This window comes from Sapajus apella, unplaced genomic scaffold, assembly GCF_009761245.1.
Source record: "Sapajus apella isolate SASKATOON/1434 unplaced genomic scaffold, GSC_monkey_1.0 scaffold80, whole genome shotgun sequence".
Taxonomy (NCBI): Eukaryota; Metazoa; Chordata; class Mammalia; order Primates; family Cebidae; genus Sapajus; species Sapajus apella.
Genome location: NW_022437020.1, coordinates 2,107,532 through 2,127,265, shown reverse-complemented (window position 1 = coordinate 2,127,265; position 19,734 = coordinate 2,107,532). Strand labels below are relative to the sequence as shown.

Genomic DNA, 19,734 nt, shown 5'->3' with positions numbered 1-19,734 from the left:
GGTTATAAAAACAGTACTCATTTTTGACTGTGAAGGCTGAAAGAGATAAGTAATAAAATAAAAATAACCCAGAATCCAACCTCCCACAGACAACCATCACTAATGAACATCCCACAAACATCTTTCAAGATTTAATACCTTTATATTCTCTCCAAAATCGGATCATTTGAAAGAGAATAAGAATCTTAAAAGCTCTTCTGTTGAATGAGTGGCCACAGCCTGTGTTCTGCCAAATGCCTTAGGCACATCCCCATGAGGGTCGTCATTCCCATTTCACTGATGAGGAAACAGAGGGTCAGAGAGGTTTTTCCGACATTGCACACACAGCTAGTTACATGGCAGAGCCAGACGTAGAACCCAGACTCCTCCCCTTTTCCTATGCGCAGATTTTGGATAAATACGGTCATTAGATTTGCTGTGTAATGCATGGTGGCTCACACCTGTAATCTCAGCACTTTGGGAGGCCAAGACAGGCAGATCACTTGAGGTCAGGAGTTTAAGACGAGCCTGGCCTATATGGTGAAACTCCGTCTCTACTAAAAATACAAAAGAATTAGCTGGGCATTGTGGCGTGTGCCTGTAATCCCAGCTACTCAGGAGACAGAGATTGCAGTGAGCCGAGATCACGCCACTGCAGTGTATCCTGGGCAAAAGAGCAAGACTCCTTCTCAAAAAAAAAAAAAAAAAAAAAAAAAAAACATTTTGCCATGTCGTGTATTGGACTCTGTGCTGTATGGTATAGAAGACTTGGGGTGAGAGACAAGAAATAGACTCTGGCAATATGGTGAGGATGTACATTTTTCAAGGATCTAGCATTTTTGCCTCCTCCCAAAGGCCCTCTCTGCCTCTTGCTCATCATGGCTTAGCCTTCTGGAGAGGGCGATGCCACCCAGCCACAGGTCAGGAAGACAAGTTGGCAGGGTTGTCATAGTGCCAGTTTTCCCAAGTCAGATTTATGTCAGTTGGGTTTTGCTTATTTGCTCATTTCCTGCACCGTTTCACTCTAGCCGGCAGAATATCCAGACACCGATTGCAGTGATGCCTCAGCACCTAGGTCCCTGCAGAAGGAAGCTCATTATTGCTCCTGTGTTGAGAAATGCCACATGAACACAGACCCACACCCGTGTGTACACAGGCCAGGTGCGAGCCCAGTTGGCTTGCATTTACCTTCCCCCACACGAAGAAGGTGAAGGAGGAAGGCCTCCCTGCCGGCAGCATTTGGGGGAAAAGCCACTTCAAAGGCATCTTGACCCGCAGTCTAAGCAGAGGAGCCCAGGGTCACTAGAGGCAGCGCCAGCCCTAGATTCAGGAAAAGGGGTTATGCCTCAAAGCTGGAGGACCAGAGTGCTCCCCTTAAACATCATTTGCATCTGGAAAGTTAGGTCTTTGCCTACAACCAACCACCTTTCTTGTGGAATTCGGAGTAGCTTATCCTCTGCCCTGAGAGAATGGTGCTGGCGTGGAATTCTGTGTCCAGTCCTTGCCGGCGGAGGGCCCCTCTTCTAGAGAAGCAGTCAGCCCCTCCCTGAAGCTGTTCGTGGCCTTGGGCCAGAAGGTGAACACCACACTCTCGCACTATCCCACTTGCTCGTGGTCTGCCTGCCTCCACGTGGCCCCAGGAGGAACTGGGAGGTGGGTGGGCAGTTTGGAAAGCTGAGGTGTGCCCTTTCCCTTGGCAGGCGGCGTGGTTTCATGCAGCGACTTGGCATGAGTGAGGCTGGAGCAGAGCAGCCCCGGCTGGGTGTGACGCGGGGGCAGTAACTCCTGCCTGAGCTCTTTGAGTGGCTTTCGGTCACTGCCCATGCTCACGTGGCTGTGAGTTACCCCTCCACAACCCCAGTACCCCAACTCACTCCCCACCCCCACAGTCAACTGAGGTTATCCGAGAAGCTTCCTCTTTCTCCTTCGGCCAGTTTCTAGAGAAAACCTCCTAGAAAATTTCCAGTGGATTCAAAGGGTGGGAGCCGCATTGGAGTCCCGGGTTCCCTGAGACATTCTTGGGCTGGACTCAGGGACGAATGCCTTTTAGAAGAGGTGACACATTCTGGCTGCTTGTAGGTTAAGCAAGGTAGGGTCTGCTGCACCTGGTAAAAAAAACCCGATGGCTCACCTGGGTGTGTTCTTTTTGGCATCTGATGCCGAACACCTGGATGTTTACACTGGGGTGACAGAGTGACTTTCCTGCAGGAGTGACACAAACAGCCTCAGCATCTCAACTCAAGGAGACTCCTGAACACTGCTTTGGCCAGAGTTTGCCACGTGTTGGTGGTAGGTCTGTCTGTGCCTGTCGCCTGTGACATCCAGTGCTGAGGCACAAGGGACAGGAGAGGGTGGAGACGGGTGGCAGCGTGAGTCTCATTGGGCCAGCCCCAGGCTCAGTGCTCCTTCCTCCACCTCCTTTGAACAGGGACATGGCATGTTGCTAAAAAGGGAATCAGCATCCTCCGTTCAGGCCAGGTGGACAGTGAGGAAGGGGACAGGGGCGGTCTGAAGCTTCAAGGCGACAGTCTCCACAGGCACTGGCAGTGATTCTCTTTTAAGCTGCTCTCTGTCCCTTACCTCCGCCAGCCTCCATCCTAATTGAAGCCATCGCCGCCTCAGCTACACTGGTTTCTAAAATAGTGTTCTGATCATGCCCTGGGTGCTCACAGAAAATGCTTTGGGTTTCCCCACCATCCACTGGAAAAAGGCAGAAAGACAGGCTGGCGTGTCGGGGTCCAGTCAGAAAAACAAAACTCACTCTGGCTGTTTCCGCAGAGGGAACTTCGTGTAGGCATTGTTACGGGCATGGCAAGCCTGATAGGGCAGAGAGAGACCCCTGAGACTCACAGAGAGGCAGAGGCAGCTTCCACCCCTGCAGCCAGAGAGGAAGACAGGCTTGGAGGAGGGCCGATGCTGGGCAGTGGTGGGAGAAACAGCCTGGGGACAGCAGGTAACCTGTTTCCTGCCTCCTCCCTTCCCTTCTCCATCTACTGACCCCTCATGGAGAAATTGAACAGGGAACTCGGTGACTAAAGAACTGGAGTTTGCAAAGTCCCTTCACCGCAGAGCAAAGTGGTTTGAAGCAGAGCAGCATTTGTTTCCTAATGGGCACAGATGGCACTCTACATTTCCATGTCTGGCCCCAAACTCATGGCTGCACTCGGACCAGCCAGCATGTCCCCTCCTGCCAAGCTCCGTTGTTCTGGAGGCCCCCGATTTCAGATCTTTGCCCTCCGTCACCTGTCAAATTCAGGACCTCACCTGTCAAATTCAGGACCTCGTTGAAATCCTACTTCCCTGATACCCTCTCGGACTTCCTTTTTTTTGGGGGGGGTGGGAGAGGACAGGGTCTCACTCTGTTGCCCAGGCTGGAGTGCAGTAGCACAATCTTGGCTCATTGCAACCTCCATCTCCTGGGTTCTAGCATTCCTGCCTCAGCCTCCCTAGTAGCTGGGATTACGGGCACTCACTACCACGCCTGTCTAATGTTTGTATTTTTAGTAGAGACGGAGTTTCACCACGTTGGTCAGGCTGGTCTCGAACTCCTAACCTTGCGAGCTGCCCGCCTCGGCCTCCCAAAGTCCTGGGATTTCAGGTGTAAACCACCGTGCCCAGCCTGTACTTCCATTCTTAAACCTTTGTTGCTGTTAAGCGTTCAGATAAAACATAACATGTTTGCTTTGTATTCTAGAAGTTTATGTGGTTGACCCTACCTTGAGCACAGAGATTAACTGGGGTTTGTTCCAGAAACGGCATTCATCGAAGTGCCCGCCACATGGAAGGGTCCAGAACTTGGAGCAAGTAACTGAACTCAGGCAGTTCCCACACAGGCCACAGAGTTGGATAAAAACAGCTTGACCCTCTGGCTTGTAGTCAAAATGAGCCTTACCCCTTTAAGAGAGGGCAGGTCTTTCCCTCTCCGGCTCACCCCACCCCTCCCATACGGTAACTGAAACCTGATCTAATCCCTTTGCACGCAGGTAATTTATTGGTCTGTTGAGCTTTTCTTGGTGGCAAATTGCATTGTCTTTATTCGTGGGTTCAGGCCCTGCAGAGGCTCACCGCATTCCTAGGACTCCTTTCTTAGAATCAAGCCTTCACACCCCCTTGTGCACGGCAAAATCAGTCTTATTGGGTGTCTTTGTTATGCAAACGGCGGTAATAACCAGGGTATTATTCTGGAAGATTGGGCTTGATTAACAGTTCAAAGGAGGTCTCTGAAAAGCCGCTAGTGCCTCTTTGGTGCATAAATATTTTCCTCCTGCCTGCCTTGGTGCAGCTGGTGCTCTGAGCACACTGCCCAGTCTTTCCGATTCTCAGAGCTGCTAGGTTGCTATTGAAAGGAGAAGAACGAAGTCGGATGTGCTGGGTGGCTGTGACTTTTTTTTTTTTCTTTCTCTCTACCTTGTCTCAGTCCATGAGGAAGGCAGTCTGGACCCCACCTCCCCAAAAGAGTGAAATGTCACCTACACACGTTTGTGTGGGCTGTGGGACAATTACGTCCCCCAGGCACAGGCCCGGGGTCCTGGGTGGGAGTTTTAAAAGACATCAAATCTCTGATAGGGGGCCAGGCACTGTGGCTCATGCCTGTAATCCCAGCACTCTGGGAGGCTGAGGTGGGTGGATTGCCTAAGCTCAGGAGTTCAAGACCAGTCTGGGCAACATGGAAACCCCTTCTCTACTAATATATAAAAATAAGCTGGGTATGGTGGTACACGCCTGTAATCCCACCTACTTGGGAGGCTGAGGCAGGAGAATTGCTTGAACCTAGGAGGTGGAGGTTGCAGTGAGCTGAGATGGCGCCACTGCAACAGAGCCTGGGCGACAGAGCAACTCTATCTCAAAAAATAAATAAATCTCCTGATAGCCTTTGGGTATGGAGTGTGGACACCAGGATGAAGATGGGGGTCCCCAACCCTCAGAGATTCACATGCATGTGGGGGAGGAGGCCACTCAGCAGCCACCTCCTAGAGGAACTTGAGCTGTGTCAGGGCAGATGGGTGACACACAGTCCAGTGAGAGCCAGATAGAGGAGCAGCTGGAGGAACTATAAGGTGGTGCAGAGAGCTGAGGGGCCGTCCTCCATCCACAAGGCCACTCTACTTCTGCCTTTTCTCTGTGACTCTAGACAAGGGCCGAGGAAGTCCCTGGGACACCGAGGTGGGAGATTTCCTGCTGCGTAAACCGGGGATCTCTGACATCCCCAGGCTCCCAGCTTCTAAAATTCCATGGCGTGCCTTGAAAAGTGACCTTTGTGTTTGGTGTCAAAGTGATTGTTAGGGTCTTTGATAAATTTGATTGCACAGAGAAGCTGTGATCTCTGGCCTGGATTGCTCAAGTCTAGAGCACATGGGTCAGATGGTTGCCAGGGTCCCAACATGAGCACCCGGGGCCCACTTCATCCTCTAGGCATTGCCTGGGCATCACCTCTTGAGCCGAGTCCCTCACCCCATGGGGCTCTGGGACAAGTTAGGGGCTTTCTGTTGTTGAGTCTGGACAAGGCCAGACCACTGTCTTTGCAGGCTTCAGGATTCTCCTGTTTGCCCCACAACAGCAAATCCTGAAAATCCAAGGCCTCAAGAGTCCTGGGTCAGAACAAAGCATGCAATGCACATGGTGCCATGTAATACGCTTGTAAGAGGCGGAAAGCTCTGTCTATGTCCCTGAGGCTGAGCCCCAGGTTGCAAGGGTTAACAAGGGGCCGCCCTGGGGTGGGCGGGGGGAGGGTGGCTTTTGCCCAAGGCACACTCAGCGGCTGGGGTAGAAATGGAAGCTCAGGAAACATCTTAGGTTTTTTAGTCCCTGGTTCTGTGCGTATTGGCTGCCCTGGATCCATCAGAAGGCAGCTCCAGAGCGAGAAGGGGCCACTTTTGGCCTGCAGTACCTGGCAGGTATGCTCAGCTCACATCCTGCGGGACTGCTGGCTCTTTATTCACCATGGCTTGCTCTGAAAAGCAGGTTTCCTCTTCCGCTGGCAGGAGTTGCTTAAGATCTGTGTTTCAACTCTCAAACTTTCCTCTCCTTCCTTCCTTTCCTCGGACATTCACATCAGAAAAGTCTAAGGTTTATTGCCTGGAATTGGGGCCTCACTTTTTGTAAAGATGCAGCACATAAAAATCAGTCCCTCTGAGATCTCTTCAGCAGGTGACTCCACGGCTGTTGCTTTTGATGTCAGGCCAGGTTACATTCAGGTCCCTGACCTCTGGTGGGGTGCTGCAGTTGGTGATTTAGTGCAGTGAAGGCAGGGTGATTGGGTGGCCATGGAGGTCAGAGCCCCTCACTCCCATCACCGCCTGTGGGGACTGCCCAGCCCTGGCATCAAGCCCCTCGCATGGGAAATGAGGCCCCACACGCATCATTTCTGGGACCCGTGGTTCCCAGAGAGCCGCCTTTCCGTATGGAGAGATGGCAGAGGGGAACAGGCACCCTTTCTTCTGGTCCCAGCTGGTCACTGTCGGTGGCCTTTCCAAGTCATTCCCCTGCCGGGAGCTTTGGAAGAGAGGCAGGAAGATCTGCAGAGCTGGATCCAAGTTCCCTGAGACTTTGGGGCACCTGGAAACCCCAGAAGTCAGGATGGGTCCGTTGGCAGCAGCCCCTGCCCCTGGTGGGCGCCACACAGGCCTTGTGCAGGGAGGGCGGGAGTTGATGAGGCAGGTGGTTGCTACCCTGAGAACAGATGGGTCTGTGGCTGCATGGGAGACCCACATCGTGCTTTTGGGCCATGGGGGAGCAGGGTCAGTCTCAGCTGGTGTCCTGAGGGAGGGACTTGTGGGGCAAAGGCATTTTGAAAAGCATAGAAACAGCTCCAAGCCCTGCCCGTCTCAACCCCAGCCCTTCCACTTGTATGATCCAGGCCGACTCTAGCCTGAAGCCTCCATGTTTGCATCAGCAAAATGAAGATAAAAATTCCTGCCCTTGCCACGTGCAGTGACTCAGACCTGTAATCCCAGCATTTTGGGAGGCCGAGGCAGGTGGATCACAACGTCAGGAGTTTGAGACCAGCCTGACAAATATGGTGAAACCCCGTCTCTACTAAAAATACATTTAAAAAATTAGCCAGGCATGGTGGCGCGCACATGTAATCCCAGCTACTCGGGAGGCTGAGATAGGAGAATTGGTCGAACCTGGAAGGTAGAGGTTGCAGTGAGCCGAGGTTGTGCCACGGCACCCAGCCTGGGCAACAGAGTGAGACTCCATCTCAAAAAAAAAAAAAAAAAAGAAAAACAAAAACAAAAACAATTTCCTGCCCTCTAATCAGGGCAGTATCCAGGAGCCAGCAGGAAAGCGATGTGTCACCTGCACAGGCCCCAGTGAGCACAGGGGATTTTCATGATCGTGTGTTTTTTGAGGGGAGGCCCAGCTCTTGTACCTGCCCCATCTCCCTGTGCGATGCTTCCCCAGGGAGCGCCCCAAAGGCAGAACTCTTGTCTGTGTTCATCTTTGGGGCCCACAGCATTATGCGTTGCCTGGTGTGGAGTGTGTGGAAATCCGCAAGAGTGCAGCTTGGGGGCTGGGGGCTGTGGTTTGTGTCTTGCCCCCTTCAGAGTACCTGGGGGGAGGGGCTATTTAATGCCTGTAGGCCTTGGTTTCCCTGTCTGTTGAATGAGGATAACACATCAGTCCTGGGTCTGTTTTAAGGGCTGAAGGAGACACATGTAAATAAATGTCTAGCGCGTAGTAAATGCTCAATACACATTAGCTGCTAGTGAAGCTCAGCCTCTCCCATAAATTGTGATTAAACAGAACAAAGTTGACACAGAACTGGCTGTCACAGAGCTGCCTTCCCAAGTCTCCAGGCTTGGTGCGCATCAGAGCCTGCAGTCCCCTTAACACCCCTGTGGTGAGGCGCCCATGCGTCTCTAGAGCTCAGAAAGGTCAATGAATCTCCCCACGGTCACACAGCCCTGGAGTGGCGGAGCTGGAGCTGATCTCGGCGTTCTGCCCACCACAGTAAGGCCCACTGCTGCCACGAGACCCTCCCATGGGCACTGCCCCATGAGAACATCTGTAACCTGTCACCCAACACTGAACTCTCCCCAGTTCTTTCTGGGTGGGGAAACTGCGAGTATCCTTAGTTTTCTTTTTCATACAGAATTTCGGGGTCATTAACAAGGACAAAGGCACACTTGTTGAAATTGTTCTTCAGGACCCAGAGTTTCTGACTGGAATCTTCTCCCAGAAAATGTCTCAGCAGAAGAGGCATTTTAGCATGCCATGAAAACCTAGGGAAGGAAGGGGCCGTGACAAGCAGGAAAGCAAGTGCTCTGTCAGGAGCAAGGACATGGAGACTGGGCCACGAGGGCTGTGGGGGTACAGGGGTCTCCCAGCAGAGGTACGAGAGCTCGGTGTGCCACCCCCCCACCCCCACCGATCTCTCCCTCTGAAGAGCCAAGGGGACCATCCCAGGCCTGGGCAATCCCTGGGCAAAAACACATTCTTGTCAGGAAATGGGAAGAAGGGATCAGTGAAGTTGAGTCAATCTGGCCAAACAAATGTCTCCACTGATAACTGGCAGCTTCTCCAAAGGGGACTTGGGAGGTGCAGGACATAGAGGAGGGAGGCAGCCAGGTTTTCCTCCGTGACCGTCTCTCTAGCTTGGCCACCATAACAAAATACCCCAGTCTAGGAGGCTTAAACAGCAGACATTTCTGTTCTCAGAGTTGTGGAGGTGGGAGGTCCTAGACCTGCCAGCATGGTCCGGTTCTAAAGGGAGGGGCTGCCTCCTGCCTCTCAGACTGTGGAGGAGGGAGAGGGGCAAGGAGGGAGTGGGAGAGACAGAGAATGCTTGGTGTTCTCCAGGTGTCTTTATTTAATTTATTTATTTTTGAGGAGTCATCTCCCTCTGTTGCCTAGGCTGGAGTGCAGTGGTGCTGTCTTGGCCCATTACAACCTCTACCTTCCAGGTTCAAGTGATTGTCCTGCCTCAGCCTCCTGAGAAGCTGGGATTACAAGCATGCGCCATCATGCCTAATTTTTTTGTTATTTTAGTAGGGACACGGTTTCACCATGTTGGCCAGGCTGGTCTTGAACTCCTTGTGATCCTCCCGCCTTGGCCTCCCGAAGTGCTGGGATTACAGCCATGAGCCGCCGCACCTGGCCCAAATGTCTTTATTTGAAGGGCACCAACCCCATGGTGGGGGGTTCCGACCTCATCTAACCTCATTACCTCCCAATTGGCATCCCATAAAGGGTTAGGACCTCAGCTGACACGTCTAGGAGGATAAAGTTCCGTCCATAGCGCCCTCCCTGGGGATGAGTGAAGCCCCCGGGTGCCCATGGGAAGCGTGGCCTCCTTGACAGTCATGACCGTGGACTGATCCTGGGCACTCAGTGGATGGAAGGAGCCGCCCGGAGTTGGGGTACCTGGATCCAGGCGGGATCCACTGTGCCCTGAGAGTGAGTGCCAGCAGGGCGTACCCAAGGAAGAGGGGAGTAGGAGCGATGCCATGCCTGGCTGGAGCTCCCTCCAGTGCCCTTCCCATCCCCCCCAGCCTGCGACTTTTAACGTCTGACCTCCCAGAGCTATGAGCACTGACCCCACTGTGGCCTTTGTGGGGGACCTGGTCTGTTGGATGCCCCTGGGGCATCACGCCCGCCATGTACATCTCCTCGTATCCTAAGCAACCCTTTAAGGTGAATGTGGTCTCTACTTTGACCGTTGAGGAAACTGAGGCTGCATCACATTCCCACAGCTACTAGTAGGGGACCCAGTGGGACTTTGAACCGGACACCTTCCCCAGGGCCTATGCTGGCCCTCAGCCTACCCAGGGCTGGGGCTGGTGGAACTTGGAGGGAGTAGTGGAGGAGACAGAGACCCTGGCTCCTAGGTGCAAGGGCTCCAGAGAGTGACCTCTGCCCCATCTGTGAGTGTCAGGCAGACAGCTCCGCCTGCTGGGTGAGGGGTGGTCTTGGCTCTGGGAGGAGGTTCCCATGTGGAAGGGAGAAGTGCCAGAGCCTTGTCTCAGGTGCTTCTCGGTGGCTCTGCTTCAGGGCTAAGGCCACATCCGTGCTGTTTGCTCCGGAGGGCTGCCTGCCTCTCCCACCCCTTGCCTGCAGCCCCCTCCCCATCCTGGGGAGATGTCCCCTTCACACACACCTGCCTGGCCAGGCTCCATCAGGCTCTCACTTGGCCCCTTGTGATTGCTGAAAAGAAACTGAACCAACTCTGAAGCCTCGCTACTCAAAATGGGCTGGGGACCAGCAGCGTCGGCCTCTCCTGGGAATGTGGTAAAATGCAGAACCCCAGGCCCCCTGTAGCCTGCCGAACGGGGTCCCAGATCACCCAGGACAGCCTCATCTGGGGCTACCAGATCCCACTCCATGGCCCCGGAGCATGTGAGGGACCCCCTTCCGGGGAAGCTGGGTGGGCTTTCTGTCGGGAACTCCCCACGTCCCCGAGTTCCGTAGCTGGGCGCCGCCCTGAGAACAGTTTTGAAGGCTGTGGAGGTCGCAGCTCCAATCACTAAGCCGGTCTCGGAGGCTGCCCAGCTGTCCATTTGGAGGGTAGTGCCACACCTGGCACCAGCCCACAGGCCGCCTGGCTGGGGGGAGCACGATGTCTTCGGAGGGGACTTCCAGGACAGGCTGGGGCCCACCGTGGTAGAGGGAGTCGGGAAGGCACTCATGAGGTTGCGTGGTCTGTGGCCGCCATGGGCATGAGCTCGCAGGTCCCGTGGTCTGGATTTGTGTCCTGTTGTGGTTCCTTCCTCGAGTGAAACTTGGGTGAGAAGTTAGCCCAACAGAGCCCAGCCTTCCCCTGAGAGCTGGGGATGGCCGTCCACCAGGAAGACACAGAGAGAGGAGGCCTGTACCGCCTGCAGCACTGGGCCTGGGACAGAGCCAGCCAGCTGGGACTTCACAGTCCCTGTTCTCCTAGGCTCTTTTCCAGTTCGGTTCTGGCAGAGAGCCAGAGCCCAGCACAGCCCCTGCTTGTGTTGCAGTGGGGCATGCTGTAAAGGGACAGGGAGTGTCCTTTCTCTACCTCAGTCACAGTGAGGGCCCGAGGTGAACCAGAGCCTGAGTGTCGCCACCAATTAACAGGACACCTGGACCAGGCACAGTGGCTCACGCCGGTAATCCCACACTTTGGGAGGCTGAGGCGGGCAGATCATGAGGTCAGGAGATCAAGACCATCCTGGCCAATGTGGTGAAACCCTGTCTCTACTAAAAATAAAAAAGAATTAGCTGGGCGTGGTGGCACATGCCTGTAATCCCAGCTACTGGGGAGGCTGAGGCAGGAGGATCTCTTGAATCAGGAAGTCGGAGGTTGCAGTGAGCTGAGATTGTGATGACACAGTGAGCCTCCGTCTAAAAAAAAAAAAAAGGGGGGCAGGAGGCCTGTGTCCCTTCCAGATGATTTTCTCCAGTGCCCACATCTGCTTGATTCTGAGGAGGCAGAATGGCAGGTCAGCACACCCGGCTCTTGGAATTAATGAGGCTGCTGGGACAAGCATTGTGTGCAGGCTGTGGTACCAGTCACTTCCTGTACGCTGGGTCCCTCCAGATGCCTGTTCTATGTAGCGTCCCTCCCCATACACGCCCCCACTCACCTCCTGTAGCATCTTCATCGGGGTGGCAGGGTGCTGCCTCTTCACTCATGGATCACACTGACATTTCAAAGCCTACAAGTAGGTTAGGGTGACGTGAAGACAGCAGGGCAAGAGAATCTTCTCACTGCCTTGGGAGGGAGACTTGTCCTCAGAAGCACACCCATGTGGGAAGAAGACTACATGGGGGTGGTCTCACCAGTGCCCCCACATGTCTGCCATAGCATCCCTTTATCATGGTGGATTAATCTGTTCTCGCTGATAAAGACATACCTAAGACTAGTAATTTATAAAGGAAAGAGGTTTAATGGAGTCACAGTTCCACAAGGCTGCCGAGGCCTAACGATCATGGCAAAAGGCAAAGGAGAAGCAAAGGCACATCGTACATGGCGGCAGGCAAGAAAGTGTGCAGGGGAAATCCCACTTACCAAACCATGAGGTCTCGTGAGACTGACTCACTACCATGAGAACAGTGTGGGGGAAATAGCCTCCTGACTCGGTTCTCTCCACCTCTCCCCACCCTTGTTGAGTGGGAGTTATTACAATTCAAGATGAGATTTGGGTGGGGACACAGCCAAACCATATCAAGCAGGTACCACCTGACTTTTACCTAACCTGACCCTTTAAGTCAGCATACTTCTTCAGTAAATAATAAAGCTTGTGGAAAATCTGCAGCTCTTCCATCTTTTTTTTTGGAGATGGAGTCTCTGTCTCCCAGGCTGTAGTGGACACCATCTCAGCTTGCTGCAACCTCCACCTTCCGGGTTCGAGCAATTCTTCTGCCTCAGCCTCCGAAGTAGCGGGATTACAGGCACGTGCCACCACGCCCAGCTAATTTTTGTATTTTTGGTAGAGACGGGGTTTTGTCATGTTGGCCAGGCTGGTCTCAAACTCCTGACCTCACATGATCCACCCACCTTGGCCTCCCTAAGTGCTGGGATTACAGGCATGAGCTACCACACCCAGCAATTTTTTTTTCTTAATGCAATTTAAATAAATATGACTTTTCAAATTAAAAGACAAGTGTTCACTTAGGTATCACCTGAAATGACCCTGTAACTGGCAGTATGGCAAACACAGGTCACACGAGGGCGAAAGCACTAATTTCAGGATGGATACTGACTTGCTCTGCTTGGGTCTGTGACCTGGGAAGGTGGTTTATGCCCCAGTAGAATGGTGCCCACCCACCTGCAGAGGCAGCAGAGATCACCCAGTCCAGGGCTGCACGGTGTGAGCTGGGTTTGCACAGGACTGCTGGGATGGGTGGGCACTCGTGTGCTCGCGTTAGTCTGCCCTCAAATAACATCTGTTCTTGGTTTTATGTGCCACTCAATTTTATAGATAAAACCAGCACCAGAGACACAAACTGAATTATTTCTTTTTTGAGACAGTCTTGCTCGGTCACCCAGACTGGAACGCAGTGGCACAAACTGCTCACTGCAGCCTCCACCTCCTGGGTTTAAACAGTTCTCTGCCTCAGCCTCCCGAGTAGTTGGGATTACAGCCTTGTGCTGCCGCGTCCACCTTACTTTTTGTATTCTTAGCAGAGACGGAGTTTCACCATTTTGGCCAGGCTGGTCTTGAACTCCTGACCTCATGATCCACCCATCTCAGCCTCCCTAAGTGCTGAGACTACAGGTGTGAGCCACTGCGCCTGGCCCACAGACTGACTTTTCTAAGGTCTCAAGCCAAGTTAATGGCCCAGACAGGAGTGCTGAGGCCTCCTTTACCCCCTGGAGAGACCACCCCAGCCAGTACTGGGCTATGACCCCAGAGGCGGAGCCTCCCAGCTGGTCTGCTGGCCCCTTTCTCCTGGAACCTATATAGAAACTTCTGTCATACTGCAGGTGTGTGTGCCTGGCCACTTGTGGTCACCCTGAGCTGTGCAGAAGAATCTAGAAGGCCAGAAAAGGGCAGGTCCTATGTGTCCAGGAGATGAGGTGTGTTAAACCTGTGGTTCTTGGGCACAGTCATTTTGGGTAATTGTCACTGAGGTCTCAAAGCCTGTGGGGGGATCCGAGGTTACTACTCTAGGTTGCTTCTCAGCTTGTTTCTCTGAGCAGCACCGAGAAGGATGGGGCTATGGGGACCGTCAGGGATGCCAGCTCCACTGCGACCAGCGCCCATAGAGTACCCAACGCAGGCAAGATTCACTGAGCTTTGACTATGAATGCTGGGGCCAGACTAAGTCCTTTACACATGATAAAATCACTTCACACTCATCATCCCATCATACAGATGAGTATAACAAGGCACAGAAGTGGGAAGTCAGTTGTAACAAGGTCATACAGTATCAGGACTGGGGACACATTTAATAGCAGGGCCAATTCCCTGCCAGATTCCTGTTGCTTTAGCCAGAATTCTCAGGGATGGTCATGAAAGTGTATATAGATATCAAAGGTTCCAGGGTGGCCTGTCAGCTCCCAAAGTCCTGGTGCCCCCAAACAGTGACCACTCCCTGGCAGGCTGGCACCATGGGAGGGGCCCCGCTGGCCCTTTCAGCCTGCTGGTCTGCATGCCTGGCCAGGTGGGGTCGCTATGGATTGGGTAGAAGGACCCCTTTCTTACCATCTACAGGAAATTGTTCACCCTGTGTGTGTGGCATGGGCGGCTCCGCCCTAGGTAAGGCCACCTCCTGTGATGGGTGTCTGCCCCACCCCACAGAGGCTAGCAGAGGCTGGGGTTGCCCGGCTGCACTCTGATGATGCATCCCTTCCTTTCTCCTCAGCCGCCTCCCCGTGCAAGATCCTGAAGTGCAACTCTGAGTTCTGGAGCGCCACATCAGGCAGCCACGCCCCAGCCGCAGACGACACCCCTGAGTTCTGCGCCGCCCTGCGAACCTACGCCCTGTGCACGCGGCGGACGGCCCGTACCTGCCGGGGTGACCTGGCCTACCACTCGGCCGTCCATGGCATAGAGGACCTCATGAGCCAGCACAACTGCTCCAGGGATGGCCCCACCTCGCAGCCACGCCTGCGCACGCTCCCGCCGGCCGGAGACAGCCAGGAGCGCTCGGACAGCCCTGAGATCTGCCATTACGAGAAAAGCTTTCACAAGCACGCGGCTGCCCCCAACTACACGCACTGCGGCCTCTTCGGGGACCCGCACCTCAGGACTTTCACAGACCACTTCCAGACCTGTAAGGTGCAGGGTGCCTGGCCACTCATCGACAATAATTATCTGAATGTGCAGGTCACCAACACACCTGTGCTACCCGGCTCAGCCGCCACTGCCACCAGCAAGGTAAGGGGGAGGGGCGACTGTGGGGCACAGCCCTGCCCTTTGTCTCTGCCCTGTGTGGACACTGAGAGGCTGAGAGGGCCTCGGGTGCCTGGGAATGGGGGAAGGTGGAGCAGAGTGGGGACACAGGAGCATCCTAAGGGCTGGAGGTCTCAGCCTCCTCCCTCCTTCCCTGGCCCAGCCGGGCTTGGCTGGCATAGCTCCATTTCACAGATGGGGAGCAAGGCACTCTAGGAGGCAAAGTAACCTTCCCTCCATAAGTGCACAGCCAGCTGGGATGTGTGCTAGGATCTGCCCCTAGCCCAGGTGACTCCAGAACCTGGCATGTTCTCAGCCGCCCCATGAGACCACTGAGGGCTGATGGTTTTCCAACCCAAGGAGGCCTCAGCATGTGGGCAGCAGGACTCAGATCCTGATTTGGGGCCACAGCCAGAGGCAGCCACACACACACAGCCATGGGCCCATGCAAATGGACACTCCTGTCCACCCCAGCCTCTCCCTCCCCTACCCACTTTTGGAGAGGATGTCCTGTGACTTCATATTCAGACTTAGCCAGAGGGCAAGGCCTCGAGGCCAGGAAGGAAGCTGGTGGCTCCCAGTTCAGGCAGTAGGGACACGTCCGCCCTCCCCGGTGCCTGGCCCTCCACTGCCCCCTGGGGTTTCCAGCAGTGGGTCTGTTTTCCTAGGAAGAGCCAGTTGGAAGGCCGCGTGGCAGGCAGTGCCAGACTCGCCACAAGGGCGTTTCTGTTCCTTCCCAGTCCTCCACACCCAGAGGACAGCGAGGTGATCTGGCCGCCAGGGAAATGCTCCATCCTTGCCACTTCCCTCTGCTCCGGTGGCCCTTGCCTGCCTCCAGGGGGTCTCTTTCTGGGCAAGAAACGAGCAGGCCCTTGGCCCTAGGCCATGACGCCTAATGGAGGAGACCTGCAGCCAGTCCACTCCCCACTGTGCCCTCCCAGCCCTCTGCAGACTCGGGCCTGCACCAAGGACCCAGCCCCCTCCCCCTCGGCCTCTGTACCTCCCTACCACCCGCCCTCCTGAGAGCCGAGAGAAATGGACACTGGGAGCCTGAGGCTGTAGCTTTTAAATCTGGGTACCAGCCGGCTTCGGAGAGGACCTGGCCTCCCTGTCCCATCCTGCAGGCTTCCAAGGGCTGGCGGGACACAAAGGGAGGTCTGAGGATGTAAGAGGGATATGGACCCCTACTGGCTTGCTCCTCCAGACCCCAGCAAATGTGACAACCGAGCCAAGCCACACACTGGAGAGGATGTGTGGTTTGGGCACAGGGAGGCGGGGCTGCTGCCCCCATTATGGGTGGAGGTGGTGTGACAGGGTAGAGCCAGAGGCTGCAGGCTGGGGCGGCGTGCCTGGGCTCAGGACACCATCCTTGGCTGTCAGCGGAGGCACAGGGGGACCTTGAGTGTGGCGATGCTGTCCACAACCCAAATGGCAATGGACCGCTCATTCATTCCTTTTTAAATTTCATTCATTCAGTTGATCCACGTTTTTCAAATGCATCATGCTGAGGGACAGACTGGCACATGCTATGGGGAAACTAACCAGCAGGGAAAGGAAGGGGAAGGTGCAAGACTCGAGTTCCTGTCCTCTCCTGAGTCTGTTTCTTTGTAAAACGGGTGGTAGCAGCGCAGCTGGAAAGAGGGCAATGGAGCAATGGGCTGGGTTCTAATCCTGGCTCGATTCTGGGCACTGTGGACAGCAGAACTGCTGGAGCAGCAAAGGCAGAATATCCCTTCCTGTCCCAGCATGGTGGTTTCCAGAAAGTATGAAGCTAAGCTTCACCAACCCAGCCCATTTCTGCTGCAACCGAGGGCCACCTTTGATGGCAGCAGGCTGCTTTCTGCTGGAGGCTGAGGTAGTGTGTTCCCCGGTGAGAACATGGGTGGCTGGCTTCAGGCACCTGTGGTTGCCCCCACTGTCTTTGCAGGCCTCCATTACTTGGGTGTGTCTGTTCACTCACCGAGGCAGCAGCCACCAGAGGCTGCATCTGTGCCAGCCTCTAAGCTAGGTATGGCCCTCCCTCCCAGGCGTGTGACGAACAGAGACCAGCAAAGGGGAGTTGGTGAGGGGGGCTGGGGAAGCAGGATGCTGAAGGCCATTGGAAGCCTTGGCTCTGTCCAGAGAACAGGGGAGGCTGTACAGCAAACTCCCCCTGTGTGTAGCACAGATGGGGGAACAGAGGAGTCGGTGTCCAAAGCTGGCAGTGTGGGAGAGCAGCCTGGTGTCCACAGGGAGCAGGGGAAGGCAAGGGACTGTCATCTCCTACATCATGAGACCTCTGGACTTTGTGGCCACCTCAGCCACCAGCAACAGAGACCTCTGCACCTGCTGGAACCCACTCCCCTTTCCCAACTGAGCCAGCCAGACTCCCCCCCCCCCCCCCCCCCACCTGCCCTTGAAGGCCTCTCCTTGGGCTTCCCAGTGTCCAGCCTTGGCCTGGCCTGACCCTGCAGCCATGAGATTGGCCTCCTTGTGCAGAATCTCACTGTGTGTGCATGAAGCTGGCCCCAGACCCTTGGGCATCACTTGTTTCTCAGGATATGGGCAGTTTCAGCCAATCCAACAATCCCTCCGTTCTTGTGATCAAATCTCGTGTTTTCCACCTGGACGTTTTAGCCAGTTTCTTACCACTGTGGGACAGCCTTCTGTGCCCAGCCCCTGCTCCATCTCTCCAGCTGTGCCGCTAGCACCCATTTTACAGACACACAGACTCAGGAGAGGACAGAAACTCGCGTCCTGTGCCTTCCCCTTCCTTTCCCCACGGGTTAGTTTTCCCCATCACCCTTGCCAGTCCCTCCTTTGGCAGGATTCAGCTGCTCAGCCTGTGACCCCCTGGCGCCCGGGGATCCTCTCCCTTGTGTCCCCCCAGCCCCTTGTACTGGGCCTGGCATGGAAGTGGAGCTCCATAAATAGTAGCTCCTGCAGCCAGGGCTCTGCCTCGTGTCCGGCGCAGTGGAAAGGGCCAGGGCCCCTGCAGAAGGAGCGGCAGAGGCAGGAGCGGCTGCCCGCCCGCGGCTGTGTTGGCAGTGAGCCGCCGGCTTTCGACAGGCCCCCTTCATGCTGTTACTTGTGGTTGAGTCCCTGGCACCAGTGCCAAGAAGAGTCAGGCAGCCTGTCAGCCTTCCAGGAGGCTGTCTCTGCGAGAGATGTCGGTTAGAGCGAAACCAGCCTTTCCTGTTCCAGGGAGACTGATGGCACTTGGAAAGCAGGACCCCCACCCCCCACCTCCAGTGTCTGTGTGGCCCTGCACACCAGGCAGGGACACCAGAGTCCCCCATCCTCCCCCCATGGCAGGACCACCCACGGCCCAGACCACCCGGGCTGGCCCACCTCCGGCCCCCCAGGCGCCTCCACACTGAGGTGGGCCAGCCAGTGGGTGGAAAGAAGGAAGAAGCAGGAGCTTGAACTGTCTGGAGTTGCCATTTCCAGAGGTCAGGAGTGGTAGAGTCGCAGCAATTGCATCAGGTTCACGGCTTAGGGCTCCCTGCTGGATGGAGAGGCTGCAGCCACCTTTGGCATCCCAGGCAAACCAAGAGTGTGCCATGTCCTGGGGCCAGGCTGGGACCCCTCCTGGGAGGGGACGAGGAAATCAAGTCCGGTGCTCAGGTAGCTGTGTGCTTGGAGCCTCCCGGTGCTGGCCTCCATCTTCCCGCAGAGCCCTGGCACTGCACGTCTCCGTCAGGCACAGAGCGCACAGTGCCTCGTGCCGGCCATGAACGGGCTAACGACAAGACTGCCGTTTCTTTTAAAGTCCTCCAGTGACCTGCCCCTCGCCCAGCTCCTCCCAGCCTTGCCTTTCTGACCAACAGCATCAAAGGACAGGATTTTCCTTCTTCAGAAGCCTTGGCCTAGGGTCTCTCTTTTCTTCTGGGGGTTCCACACCCCTCAGGCTACCAGCACTCCCCACCTCATCACCCCAAAGCTTTATGCCAATATGGGGAATACACCAAGCCACAGCAACACAGCTGGGGCCACCTCCAGGGGCTCAGTACCCCATGGGCTTGCATTACCTGGAGGGTTCTGTGTCCCCTCCTTTCCAGGCCGCCTCTTAGCCTCTGCTCCTGAGGCTGTGGCCCCAGGTCAGACAGGATGGCCTTGTGCTGCATCCCTGGCTGGCCCCCGGGACCTTCTGCCTATCTGCGACCCTCCTGGTGGAGCTGAGGTTCTTCTGTGGTTTCCCTGCCTTCCCTTCCCCATCAGCGCAGCTTCTTATTCCTTGTTGGGTTCCGGCACCTTGGGCTGTGCCCTCATCACACATCTGCTGTGAGGCCAGAAAGCCCTTGGCCCTTGGCAGCACTGCCCTCTAGCCGGAAAGCCAGCCAGGCAGTCCTCATGCCCCTGCCTCGTGCCCAGACAGAATATGGCCGCGCATGGGGGCAGCAGCTGCCCCTTGTTTGGAGCCCTTGAGGCTGGGTGCAGGTGGGCTCCTTTGGGAGAGCCATCAGCCAGCCAGCTGGCCAGACCCTCTCCTAGGGGGAGGGGTTGGGGCTGGTTGCCAGGCTGAGAAGAGGGCAGTGCAGCAGATGGAGGTCCCAAAAGGCCTGGGTGCCACCTTGCTCCCTTCACCCCACCTCTCTTCCTGGCTTCAAGCTGGGAGTCCAGGTTCCAGCTCTCCTTGGTCCGGGGTGACAAGCACCCAGAGCTTTCATGGCAAAACAGCTGACACCTGGGAGAGGAGAGGAAGAGGTGGGTGGGGGGGTTGTTTCTCTATTTCCAACCCAGATAGCCTACTTAATTCAGGTTAGGTAGGAAAGAGCTGCCACCCAGGACCGCAGGGGAAATTCACCAGCCCAGGCCTCCCCCCCGGCCCCCCGTCCTCCTCCTCCTCCCACGCCTCCCACCCTAGGTGCTTGTGGCCAAAAAAGCCCAGAGTCTGGAACCCCAGAGTTAGTCCCAGCTCTGCCTCCTGCTGGCTATGTGACCTTAGGCAAGTCATTATCCTGCTGTG

The 19,734-nt window shown here is 55.4% G+C and overlaps 1 protein-coding gene across 5 annotated transcripts in view; it reads left to right on the top strand.

The window, feature by feature from the left end:
* The window catches only part of RGMA (repulsive guidance molecule BMP co-receptor a), a 46,187-nt gene that overhangs the window by 23,146 nt on the left and 3,307 nt on the right, over positions 1–19,734 (top strand). For all 5 annotated transcript variants that reach the window (XM_032252794.1, XM_032252790.1, XM_032252793.1 and 2 more), the window contains exon 3: positions 14,257–14,771. In XM_032252794.1, the coding sequence (XP_032108685.1) occupies positions 14,257–14,771 (515 nt within the window). The remainder of the gene's footprint in view (positions 1–14,256; positions 14,772–19,734) is intronic.